Source organism: Bubalus kerabau, chromosome 1 (assembly GCF_029407905.1).
Source record: "Bubalus kerabau isolate K-KA32 ecotype Philippines breed swamp buffalo chromosome 1, PCC_UOA_SB_1v2, whole genome shotgun sequence".
In the NCBI taxonomy this organism is placed as follows: domain Eukaryota; kingdom Metazoa; phylum Chordata; class Mammalia; order Artiodactyla; family Bovidae; genus Bubalus; species Bubalus kerabau.
In genome coordinates this window covers 191219603-191233081 of record NC_073624.1, presented here as the reverse complement: position 1 = coordinate 191233081, position 13479 = coordinate 191219603, and the positions used below count along the sequence as shown (strand labels likewise).

Sequence of the window (13479 nt, the reverse complement as noted above, 5' to 3'; positions counted from 1 at the left end):
GGTGCTCATATATGTAAGAAATTTAAATTGCACACTTTAAATATTTGTAGCTCATTGTATGTCAATTATATCATGGCTCAACAAAGAATTTTTTTTTTTTTTTTTTAAGTAACAGTTCCCAGTCTCAACAAGGCTCTCCGCAATGGGCTATAATTTTGGGTTTCCCTAGTTCTTCTATTCCCCTAAACTCCTATTTTAAACCCTTTTAAATATCTTAAGCCTCTTATCCTATATTCTTTCTTTCTCTTCCTTTCTCTGGAAGATTATCCCTCAAGCTGCCTCTAGTCTCAGCCTTTCTCCACCCTGGGAGCCAAAATAAACTTTATACTAGAACATTCATATCTCCTGTTTACAAACTCTTACCAGCACCCCCTCCAGAAAAATCCAAATTCCTTAACAAGGATTATAAGACCATCTTTGATGTTGGCCTCTACTTATCTCTACAATCTCATCTCTAGCTTTTTCCTCACCATCTGCATCCCCATCTTCACCTTAGGGTCACACTGGGGTCTAGCCACAATAAACTACCACCCATTCCTAAGTTCTGCATTTTTATTTCTTTAATCTCTCTGCCCTTTTCTTGTCTTATTCTTTCTGTCTCTCTTGTCTGCCCTCTCTCCCTTTTCTCTGTCTCTTTCTCTCTCTCTCCCAGCTTCTGTTCTCTCTTTTTCCAGTCGTCCTCTGTCTTTACTCCCATCCCCCCACACCCCCTGCCATGGCTCTTAAGAGTTATGCATTTTATTAGTACTTCCATATATTCTTGCTAACACAACTAAGTTGATGTCAACAATTTCAATGTACAGACATACTGAGTTTTGGATCCAAGTAGGATAATACTATTTCATCTGGGTTTTTTATATTCCTAGGTCTTGATGATGCAAAGTGACAGCCTAATATCCTTTATTTGGAATTATATCTGATAGCTGACTCCACATGTAGATGATGTTAGCCTCAACTGAGTTACAGATCTCGTAAAGTATCTCATATACAAAGTATCCAGTATAAAAGTAATTATTTCTTTTAGTAAGTGAAGGAAAATTTGAAACTACTACCTCATTTGAAGAATTGTCTTGCAAAGTTGACACAGGAACAATTTCATCTGAATTAACATAATTGCTGACATTTGGAAATAGTTCTTCAAAAGATGCTTTTTGCACTGAGGACAAATCAATCTACAAAAGAAGACATTACTCTTGTAGAAGTACAATACTGCAAAACAATCATTTTTAAGTAACCAAAGAAAAGTTGAACTACTCTCTCAATTGAATGATTTTCTTGTGAGCTTGACATATGAATAATTTTATCTGAATTAATATAATTGCTGATATTTAGAAATACCTCTTCAAAAGATGCATGTTTAACTGGGAAAATGAATCTATAAAGAATAATACAAAGCTCTTTAGCTTTAAAATTATTTTTAAATAAGAATTTTCATTTGCTAAAGTATCATTTAATTTATACATATTAAGTGGTCCCATCACTTCATGGCAAATAGATGGGAAAACAGTGGAAATAGTAACAGACTTTATTTTGGGGGGCTCCAAGTTCACTGCAGATGGTGATTGCAGCCATGAAATTAAAAGACGCTTACTCCTCGGAAGGAAATTTATGACCAACCTGCTGCTGCTAAGTCGCTTCAGTCGTGTCTGACTCCGTGTAGCCCCATAGATGGCAGCCCACCAGGCTCCCCCATCCCTGGGACTCTCCAGTCAAGAACACTGGAGTGGGTTGCCATTTCCTTCTCCAGTGCATGAAAGTGAAAAGTGAAAGTGAAGTTGCTCAGTCGTGTCTGACTCTTAGCGACCCCATGGACTGTAGCCCACCAGACTCCTCCATCCATGGGATTTTCCAGGCAAGAGTACTGGAGTGGGGTGCCATTGCCTTCTCCAATGACCAATCTAGACAGCATATTAAAAAGCAGAGACATTTGTCAACAAAGGTCCGTCTAGTCAAGGCTATGGTTTTCCCAGTAGTCATGTATGGATGTGAGAGTTGGACTATAAAGAGTGCTGAGAGCAGAAGAATTGATATTTTTGAACTGTGGTGTTGGAGAAGACTCTTGAGAGTCCCTTGGACTGCAAGGAGATCCAACCAGGCCATCCTAAGGGAAATTGGTCCTGGGTGTTCATCGGAAGGACTGTTGTTGAAGCTGAAACTCCAGTATTTTTGCCACCTGATGCAAAGAGCTGACTCATTTGAAAAGACTCTGATGCTGGGAGGGATTGGGGGCAGGAGGAGAAGGGGACGACAGAGGATGAGATGGTTAGATGGCATCACCGACTCAATGGGCATGAGTTTGGGTAAACTCTGGGAGTTGGTGATAGAAAGGGAGGCCTGGCGTGCTACAGTTCATGGGGTCACAAAGAGTCGGACACGACTGAGTGACTGAACTGAACTGAAGTGCCCACTAAATGAAATTCACCTACCCAGCAACTACACCTCATGGACTAATTTCCCTGATCTTCCCTTAACTGTTAGCCTTCCCCAGTGTTCTGCCTTTGCCTTCTTTTTGCCTACCACTGTACACTGGAGATTTTTTAAATCTCTACCTTGTTCCAGAGCACCATACCGATATCATTATCAGGTTTCTCAACTTACCACATATTTCTACATCAAAATCAAAATATTTAAAGCCAAAGTCACAATCCACATTCCTTAGTTTTGGATTTCAAGAAGCTCTGTCATGTTGAGGCGCCAGATCTGACTAGAGTAACCTGGCCTGAACCTCGGCTATACCACACGTATGTGTGCCTAGAATGAATTATCAACTGGCTGGGTGGGGACTGGGGGCATGTGCCCTTGCCCAGCTGCTCTTCCTCGTAGGGAGACAGAACAACTTCAGGCCTATCAATGTGTATTTTGAAACAGTGTTAAGAAGGCCACCTGAAAGTGTGACCCTAGAAAATGAAAGTCCTTAGAAGCCCTGAGTCAACTGGCCTCCTTTCAGGGAAGCCAGCCAAGGAATGACAGCTTGGAATTGAGGGGAATCTAAATGACCCATTTGGTGGCAGCAAGCTATGGAATGAACCAAAGGGCAAATAGACTCATTCAATAAAAAAAAGAAAAAAAATGTAGACTTAAAATGTCAAGCCACTAAGTGCTCTCAAAAGTATTTTTATTTATTAAAAGACACTAAATATTTACCTACAAAATGGGAGAAAACATTTGAAAATTATTTATCTGACAAGGGTCTAGTATCTGGAACATATAAATAACACTTACAACTCAACAATAAAAAGACTAATAGCCTAACTTTAAATGGCAGAGGACCTGAGTAGACATTTCTCCAAAGAAGATATACATAAGGTCAATAAGCTCTATTGCAAAATCACAATGATATACTACTTCACATGCCAAAAGATGGATGATGGAAAGTGTTGGTAAGAATACAGACAATCAAGACACTCATACTGCTGCTGGGAATGTAAAATTGTTCAACCGCTTTGGAAAACAGCCTATCAATCCTCTAATTATTAACCACAGAGTCACCATATAACTCTGCAATTTTACGTCTAGCTATATGCTCAAGGGAAATGAAAACACACATCCACACAAAAGTTGTATCTGAATGTTTATAGCTCCTCATTATTAATAATAGCTCAAAGGCAGAAACAACTCAAATGGCCATGAATACATTACTATTATTAGGCCACAAAAAGGAAAGAAGTACTGGTATATACTAACCTTCAAAATATGCTAAACTAAAAGAAGTTAGTCACAAAAGGCTACATATGATTTTATTCACCTAAATGTGAATAAATATCTAGGAAATCTATTGAGATAAAAAGTGGATTAGTGGTTGCTTGGGACCAGATAGTGGGATGGAGGAATAAAGTGATAATGGCAATGGTTAAAAGGAATGGGTTTTGTGTGTGTGTGTGTGGTGATAAAAAATGTTCTAAATTGACTGGGGTGATATACACCCAAGAAAACTGAAAACATATATCCACACAAAGACTTGTCCATGAACACTCATAGCACTGCTATTCATTCAAATACCCATAAACTGATGAATTAGTAAATAAAATGTGGTATATCCTTAATATGAGATGTTATTCAGCCATAAATAAACAAAATACTGATAAATGCTGTAACATGGATGAATCTTAAAAACATTATGGTAAGTGAAAGCAGTTAGACACAAAAAGCCACATACTGTATGATACAATTTATATGGAACGGCCACAATAAGCAAACTTTAAAGAGATAGAAAGTAGATTAGTAACTTCCAGAAGCTGGAGGATGAGATGGGAGGAATGATAAGTGACTGCTAAGGGGGTGATGAAAAATGTTCTTTAATTAGATTGTAGTAGTGATTGCACAAGCTTATGAGTATACTAAAAGTCATTGAATTCATACTTCAGCAAGGTGAATTTTAAAAAATGTGAATTATGGCTCAATTTAAAAAAGATGTTGGTATTTACAAAATAGTCAATTAATTAGTTTTGTAGGGGGAAAATCATTTTAAAACACATTTCTCATATATATATATATATATACATATATATATATATATATACCCAAAAGATAAAACAAAAATGAATAAAAAAAGAAAGTCATTTTCTAGGAAAAATATTAATCTTTAGAATACTAGAAAGACTGTGAGCAGAGTGTTCACAGAATACCTTTTTCCCATCTTGCAAAAGTGATCTTTGGTTAACTCTCCAGCTCTGTTCCACTAAGAATCTGATAAAGGTAAGAATGTCAACTATATTACTAGGCAACACTGCTTAGGGTAAAAATGATATCTAATTTTGAGGAATTATACATACAACGTAAATTTTAAAAATGCTAGAAAACACACATTATGGGCTTCCCTGACTCTTGTAATTAGGCATGTCCCTTGTGGGGACCCTGGAAGCTACATCTAGGTGTTATTATAAAAGATACTGAATCTCATCTCCTTGTATCTGAGCTCTCTCCAGACTGCTGTGCAAGCTACCGTATGAGCCCCTGTGAGGACCGCTTGCACTGAAGAGGCACACCTGATCTTGCTCTACTTGCAAGCTGTACACCTGCTGTTCAGCTGAACCTCAGAAGAACCCTGGCTGGCTAAGAGGCAAATTATAGATTCTTCGAAGAAAATACCAGGAGAAAACTGCGTGATATTGCATTTAATAATGACTTCTTCAATATGTCACAAAAGCACAGACAACAAAAACAAGAACAAAAGATAAACTGGACTACATGTCAATGTACGGCAAAACCACCACAATATTGTAAAGTAATTAGCCTCCAATTAAATTAAATAAATCTAAAAATTAAATTTAAAAAAATTTAAAACTTTTGTGCATCAAAGGGTACTATCAACAGAATGAAAAGGTAACCCACAGAATGAGAGTAAATATTTGTAAACCATATATCTGATAAGGGGTTCATATCTAGAATATATAAAGAACTCTTACAACTCAACAACAAAAAAATTAACAACCTGATTTTAAAAATGAACAAAGGACTTGAACCGACATTTCTCAAAAGAAGCTATAAAATGACCAATAAGCATGTGAAAAGATGCTCAGCATCATTAGCCATTAGAGAAATACAAATCAAAACCACAAAGAGATACCATCTTACACCTGTTATTTAAAAAAAAACACACACACAGAAAATAATAAGTGTGGACAAGGATGCAGAGAAATTGGAACCCTTGTAAATTGGTGGGAATGTAAAATAGTGCAGCTGACATGGAAAAAAGTATGGTGGTTCCTCAAAAAGCTACAATGAGAGTTAACAAAGGATCAGCAATTCCACTTTGAATAATATACCAAATGAATTCAAAACAGGGCCACAAAGAGATATTTGTATACCCATGTCCATAGCAACATTATTTACAATAGCCAAAAGATGGAAGCAAGCAAATGTCCAACAACAGAAGAATGGATAAACAAAATGTGGTACATTCATACAATGGAATATTATTCAGCCTTAAATAAGGACGTAAGTTCTGACATATTCTTCAACATTGATGAACCGTGAAGACATTATGCTGAGTGAAATAAGTCAGTCACAAAAAAGACAAATGCCATATGGTTCATTTATATGAAATGCCTAGAACAGTCAAATTCCTAGAGACAAGAAGTAGAATGGTGGTTACAAGGGACTGGAGGAGGAAGGAATGGGGAATTCACTATTCAATGGGTATGAAATTTCAGTTTTACAAGATGAAAAATTTCTGAGTATGGATGATGGTTACAACAATGTGAATGTACTTGAACTGTATATTTAAAAATGATTACAAGGGTAACTTTTATGTTATGTATTTTTTCCACAGTAAAAAATTTTTTAAAGAATAAAAATATTTCTTTCATGTATAACAGTATATAGAGTACTTCCAGTGAAAATATGTTTATGCAACAGAAAATACAGACATCACTGACTATGTGCAATATTCCCCTAGTCTAGGAGAAATAGAAAAAGAGAGAGAACAGAGAGCCAGAAAACAGATACTACAAGTGCTAAATGATAATAACAACACTTACCACTAAACCAGGTGTTTGCGAAGATGGAGTACTTGTTAACAGGCCTCTGCTTTTCTTATCAGAAGTACTGGATTGTGTGTTCTATCAATATTTTGTGAAACCGAGAATTGAACAGCAGAAAGAAATAAATTAATACAGTAAACACAAAATTTTATAATTTTATACTAGATCATAATGTGTTACAGTAATAACATTTTAATCTACTAACTCAATTTTAAACCACTAGACAGGTAACTAAAGAACTGTTTGACTTGAGCTGGGTTAAACAACTTCAAAAAAACTCCAAGTGGTACAAATGATAAACCTCTTTGAATAGGTGTCAGTATATGCTGAGAAGCCTGGAACCCAAACTCATAAAATTTGAACATCATAGGGAAGTTGTGTTAGGTTTCTTTTTTTCTTTCATCTTTTCTTCCTTTCACTCTTCTGGCTTAGAAATCTCTTAAACTAGTTGTTCAAGACATAATTTGGAATATTTATTAGGAAACTTTTATCAAAAAATTTATAGGTACATTTACCTAGCACACTAAATCTGTTAGCTCTCTAATTTATTAGCTATATAATCTTTCAATATGTTCATCTGAACAACAGGGATTATTCTACCCTAGGAACTGTCATGCAAACGTTACATATGATACATGCCACTCCACTGAAGGAGCACGGTTACCTGATAGCTCCCAGCTGCAACAGCTTTAGAACCTGCTTCAGCTTTTAGGTTGAAGCCATTACCTTCTTGGGCAAGCCTCAGCCAACATTTGAACATAGCAGCCCAATGTAAGATTCCTGTAATGGACAATCTATGCTCCAGACCTCCCCACTGGGAGAGCTTTTGTCAGCTCTGCATTGAAGACCAAGGCTATTTCACCCCAATCTTCCTTCCTCCCTGCTCTTCTTTCTCCAGTATTACCCCCTCCAGTATGGCACTTGAACTCAATTCTGCTGAATAATCTTTCCCAGTGGTTTCAAGCAAACCAACTGTCAACTGTCAGTCCATTTAAAACATATCTGCCTGTATATAGCTGTAAGTATATAGATTCTCTGCAATTTTTCCTAGCTTTGCTAAGAAATTACGTACATCTAAATCTTTCTAATAAGTACATTTTCATTTTACAATCTTTTCAAGAATCAGCTAATAAAAGAACAGTGCTTACCAATGCAGGTTTGAGAGGCTGAGGCAGCAGAACTTCAGCAACTGATTTACCTGCACTGCTTTCTACAACAGACCTCTGGTGAGACGATGGAACCTTGATTTTTAGATGACGAGAGCTTAACGTTGTTTGAAAATTTGTATCTCTAGGTTCAGGATCTTTTTCAGGCTGAAACAAATTCAGAATCCTAAGACACATTTCACAGTGCTATAAAAACATTTGTATCACTTCTCAGATGTCCTATTTTTATTGTTATATGGATGTGTGTTATAATTAAAATGGGATATGTATTTCTATCTATAATTCTCTCACTTCAAAGTTTAAACTTAAAGATAAAAATTTTTCTTAAAATAGGCAAAGCATTCTTCATTTCTGCTATAGTATTTTTGATCTCAAGCATTCCTTTTCTGATTATTCTTAGAATTTCCAACTCTCTGCTTATATTGCATGTTGTCTACTTTTTCCTATAACTGCCTTAGCATATTAATTACAGTTATTTTATATTTCTGCTCTGATCATTCTAACACTGGTAATATCTGACTGTGGTTGCAATGCTTATTCAGTCTCTTTAAACAGAAATTTCTGGCCTTTAGTATGGCTTGTAATTTTTGCTAAAAGGTGGACATGTTGTACTGGGGAATAACAACTGTGGTGAGTAGTCTTTAATAATGCACTGATAAATTGTGGGGGGAGAGAGGAAGCCTTCTACAATTCTATGATTAAGTCAGTATTTTATTGAGCCTATGCCCCTGGACTGTGAACATCACCAGTCCTTCTTAGTTCCCCTCCCCGCAAATTGAGACAGGATGGCTAGAAAGGACCATCCTGCAGTAGTTGGATACTTCCATTTCCCAATGTGGAAGGCTAGAGGGAGTTAGAATTGGGTAATTTCCTTTCTCCACTGGAAGGGCAGAGCTGGCTGGAATCAGATATTTCCCTTCCCCAGGGAGGTTGCTGCTGCTAAGTTGCTTCAGTCGTGTTCAACTCTGTGCGACCCCATAGACAGCAGCCCACCAGGCTCCCCCGTGCCTGCGATTCTCCACGCAAGAACACTGGAGTGGGTTGCCATTTCCTTCTCCAATGCAGGAAAGTGAAAAGTGAAAGTGAAGTCGCTCAGTCTTGTCCGACTCTTCGCAACCCCATGGACTGCAGCCTACCAGGCTCCTGCATCCATGGGATTTTCCAGGCAAGAGTACTGGAGTGGGTTGCCATTGCCTTCTAAAACCCCAGCAAGTTAGGATCTTAAATACCTTCTCTTGAGAGCAGGCTTTGTTAAGAAAAACAGAATATTTCAAAATAGTTGAGGTATTTCAAAATGGTTTCTTTTCCCTTCCCACTACCAGAACCATGAGGGTATTCTTCACTGATATTCATTATGAGGATCTGGTACAGTTTCTGCAGGTAAAACTCACAGAAGTGTGGAGGTTCCACTGATGAATGGGTTCCTCTTGAGTTGTCCACAATGAGCCTTCAGAAATTCATCAATGACATTTTTGGTTTTCCCACCCCAGCACTGGTTCTCAGGGAGGTTTCTGTTCATGTGTTTCTGCTCTGCTAAGTCAATATTCTCTGTATCCACCTGTCTGTCTTTCCATGATCTAGTGTAGCAGTTTACCATGCGACCTTACTTCTTTGACAGATCTATAAAGTGTTGCTGATTTTTCAGTTTGTTCAGGTTTCTACTTGCTAGGACAGAGCAATGATTTCTAAAATCCTTTCATGTTAGATCAGAAACTGGAAGTCCTCCAGTTTTCCAAAATTCTTTATAACACGACCTGCAAGCAGCGCTCAGCAAAACTGGCCACTCTCCCTTTTAGGAGCAAAAGTCCTCCTCCCTTATCTTCTATGATACCATATGCTGTTTATTTTCCCCTCCTCTATGTCCACTCTTTCTTTTCCATCTGGCTGTAGAATTTTCCAAGAATTGATCCTGGATCCCTTTCTCTTCCTTACTCTCTAGATACTCTTTCCCAAGTGATTTCGTCCAATACTATACATTCTAAAATATCTGTAATATTGTACACTCCTCTTTTATTTTTCTGACCTGCAAACTTACAGCCAGTGGTGCTTCCAACATTTTCATCTTCATGTGCCTTCAGACCTCCTGCTTTTCCTGTCACATTATATAGCACCTTTATCCATCAAAGCTGCTTAAGACACAAACCTAGAAGTCCTTCTTGACATCACTCACTCTTTCTGCCTCTATACCCAATCCATGAACTCTACAGGCAGAATATCTTGAATCCATGCATATTTTTTCATATGTCCTACAAAATATCCTAGTTAAAGCTACCACAATCTCCCACCAAAAATCTTTGTAATGAATCTTCTTGCTGACACTCTTGCGCTCTTTCAATCTGCTCCCCAGTTATACAATGACAGTATGGTAGAGTGAAAAAAGTATAGGCTTCAGATCAAGGAAGACTTGCCATAAATTCCTCAAGCATATTGGTTAACACTTAAACCTCATTTTCCTCAGCTATAAAATAGCTAAAAAATAAAACAAATGAAAACCTTACGTAACAGGAATGCTATAAAAACATATAATTAACAAAAAATGCTTAGAATAATGCTTACACTGAGTAGCCACTCCAATAGTAGCTACTGCTATATACAAAGTCAAGTCCGAATTCCTCCCCAAAGACCACTAGATTCCAGGCCTAATGTACTGATTTATAATTCCTTAACATAGAACATTGTTACTATGTTTTGATTACATTATTAACATGTTTTGACTACAAAGCAAATGCATTATTGTCACTTTAAATTACTAACAGATATCCAATTATCCAAAAAGAAATTGGAAAAATTGTACATTTTAATCCTCTTTCATTAAATTTATAGAGTATATATGCATGCAACAATAATGTAATATGAGAAACTCCAAAAATGTTTTCAATTATTGGTTTAAATAGCTGAAAAATAATTCATATAAAGTATTGTCTAAAAGAAAAAAGTATTTTCTATATTAAGAAAATTTATGGTTTATAAGGTTATTCTGCTTCAATACTTACTTTTTCTTTTTTTTCTCCAGGGGTCGAAGGGTAATTTTTCTCAGCAAGTAAAACTCTACAAGATGCATTATCTATAACAAAAATATATGTTAGTGTTAATTATTTAACCTGTTGTTACATCTAAAGTACAGAAAATAGAACTCAAATTTGAAAAAAAATTGATTTTAATGACTGATTTTGTAATAGTTTTAGAACAACCTAACTTGAACAACCTGACAGGAGAAAGAATTCTTAAAAATATATTTATCTCAAAACCTCCAGGTTTCACAGGAATAAATAAACTCTATATAAAAGATTTGTCTTTCAATTAGTAGAAAAAGTTGAATGTAACTTGAATTCTTAATTATCCTTCCATTTCCACTCTCTCTCTACTATAACTTTTTTTACTAGCATTTAAAACATACTCAGCCTTCTTTATTTTAAAAAAATTTATTTTTTAATTGAAGGATATGCAGATGCAGATATGCAGATGACACCACCCTTATGGCAGAAAGTGAAGAAGAACTAAAGAGCCTTTTGATGAACGTGAAAGAGGAGAGTGAAAAAGTTGGCTTAAAGCTCAACATTCAGAAAACTTAAGATCATGGCATCTGGTCCCATCACTTCATGGCAGATAGATGGGGAAACAGTGGAAACAGTGGCTGACTTTATTTTTCTGGGCTCCAAAATCACTGCAGATGGTGATTGCAGCAATGAAATTAAAAGACGCTTACTACTTGGGAGGAAAGTTATGACCAACCTAGATAGCATATTCGGAGAAGGCAATGGCACCCCACTCTAGTACTCTTGCCTGGAAAATCCCATGGACAGAGGAGCCTGGTAGGCTGCAGTCCATGGGGTCGCGAAGAGTCGGACATGACTGAGCGACTTCACTTTCACTTTTCACTTTTATGCATTGGAGAAGGAAATGGCAACCCACTCCAGTGTTCTTGCCTGGAGAATCCCAGGGACGGGGAAGCCTGGTGAGCTGCCGTCTATGGGGTTGCACAGAGTCAGACACGACTGAAGCGACTTAGCAGCAGCAGCAGCAGACAGCATATCGAAAAGCAGAGACATTACTTCCAACAAATGTCCGTTTAGTCAAGGCTATGGTTTTTCCAGTGGTCATGTATGGATGTGAGAGTTGGACTATAAACAAAGCTGAGCACTGAAGAATTGATGCTTTTGAACTGTGGTGTTGGAGAAGACTCTTGAGAGTCCCTTGGACTGCAAGGAGATCCAACCAGTCCATTCTAAAGGAGATGAGTCCTGGGTGTTCTTTGGAAGGAATGATGCTAAAGCTGAAACTCCAGTACTTTGGCCACCTCATGCGAAGAGTTGACTCATTGGAAAAGACTCTGATGCTGGGAGGAATTAAGGGCAGAAGGAGAAGGAGACGACAGAGGATGAGATGGCTGGATGGCATCACTGACTCGATGGACGTGACTTTGAGTGAACTCCAGGAGTTGGTGATAGACAGGGAGGCCTGGCGTGCTGTGATTCATGGGGTCGCGAGGAGTCGGACACGACTGAGTGACTGAACTGAACTGAACCTTTCTTCTCCTGTTCACAAGCTCCTTAATCTTTGATCTATAAAACAAATCTTTCTTCTAATGCTCATCCTCCAGGGTAGTAGGTGCTACTCTTTTCAAGGATGTGTGCTTTTACAAGTTTATTATCACCAGATTCATTTCCCTTAAGATGGAAACCACCTTAATCATTTTTATACCCATAACTTCTTAATACCTAGCATTTTCTAAATGCTCATTACGTAACTGCTTAAAGTAAGAAGAGAAGAAAAGAAGTGAAGTCGCTCAGTCGTGTCCGACTCTTTGCAACCCCATGGACTGTAGCCTACAACGCTCCTCCGTCCATGGGATTATCCAGGCAAGAGCACTAGAGTGGGTTGCTATTTCCTTCTCCAGAGGATCTTTCCAACCCAGGGATTGAACCTGGGTCTCCCACATTGTAGGCAGATGCTTTACCATCTATGCCACCAGTAAAGATAACACCAAAAATTCTTTTTTTTATAGCTCATACAGACTTTTATATGCATCAGGAACAAAGCAAGCAATTCTTTAAATTTATCCCTAAACAAATGCTATAAAACTTACTGCAGGAAATAAAGAAAATAGAAATCTGAAATGTAGCAGATGTTAATAAGGTTGTAAATGTCTTGCTAAGTTTATTCTAATAATAAACTGCATAATAGAGGGCCAAAAAATGCAAGGCATTTTGTTGTTTCTTTTATTTTTCGATCATCACACATAACTTCAATGTATCTGTTAACTGATTACCTTCTTCTCCTATAATTGAAATTTACAAGGACAGGAAAAATATATCACTCCCTGTTGGTATATATCAGTAATGCCTAGTATAGAATATATACTCAGTAGATGTTTATTAAATGAATTAATGATAGGTACTGTGGGGATAGTTAAGACCTAGCCTCACACATCTTCATTTCTTAAATACAACCACACACTAAAAAGCACTCAATTTCCTGGGCTACCAGTTTTCTTAACATATACCATACTGTGACAAAAATAAAGAAATAGAGGATTATAAAAATGATCAGTTACATGATTAATTACATGATTCTGAATATGAACCTGATTCAAATTTCATTATTAATTACCTGATTCTGCCTTTGGTTCTGGAGAAATACTTTGGTCTGCTAACATCGTCATGCTAGAATAAGAACAAATTAATGGAATTCTTTTACTCTTTCAGTAGCTTTTGAGAATCTTCAAATAATACTTAAAATAAGCACATTCCCATGCAATCAATTATCCTATATAAAAAATACAACTAGTTAGAAAAATGTTAATATATCTATATGAACTAATAGTTTTTTGA

The 13479-nt window shown here is 37.0% G+C and overlaps 1 protein-coding gene across 6 annotated transcripts in view; it reads right to left on the bottom strand.

Annotated features, from left to right (window-relative positions):
* Positions 1 to 13479, bottom strand: part of MEIKIN (meiotic kinetochore factor) — a 137109-nt gene that overhangs the window by 63970 nt on the left and 59660 nt on the right. For 4 of the 6 annotated variants that reach the window (XM_055548118.1, XM_055548125.1, XM_055548133.1 and 1 more), the window contains exons 8-12: positions 13259 to 13311; positions 10642 to 10712; positions 7631 to 7795; positions 6480 to 6560; positions 1053 to 1172 (exon numbers count right to left, since the gene is read on the bottom strand). In XM_055548118.1, coding sequence (XP_055404093.1) covers positions 1053 to 1172; positions 6480 to 6560; positions 7631 to 7795; positions 10642 to 10712; positions 13259 to 13311 — 490 coding nt within the window. The remainder of the gene's footprint in view (positions 1 to 1052; positions 1173 to 6479; positions 6561 to 7630; positions 7796 to 10641; positions 10713 to 13258; positions 13312 to 13479) is intronic. The other 2 variants (XM_055548150.1, XM_055548153.1) reach the window with 1 other exon arrangement.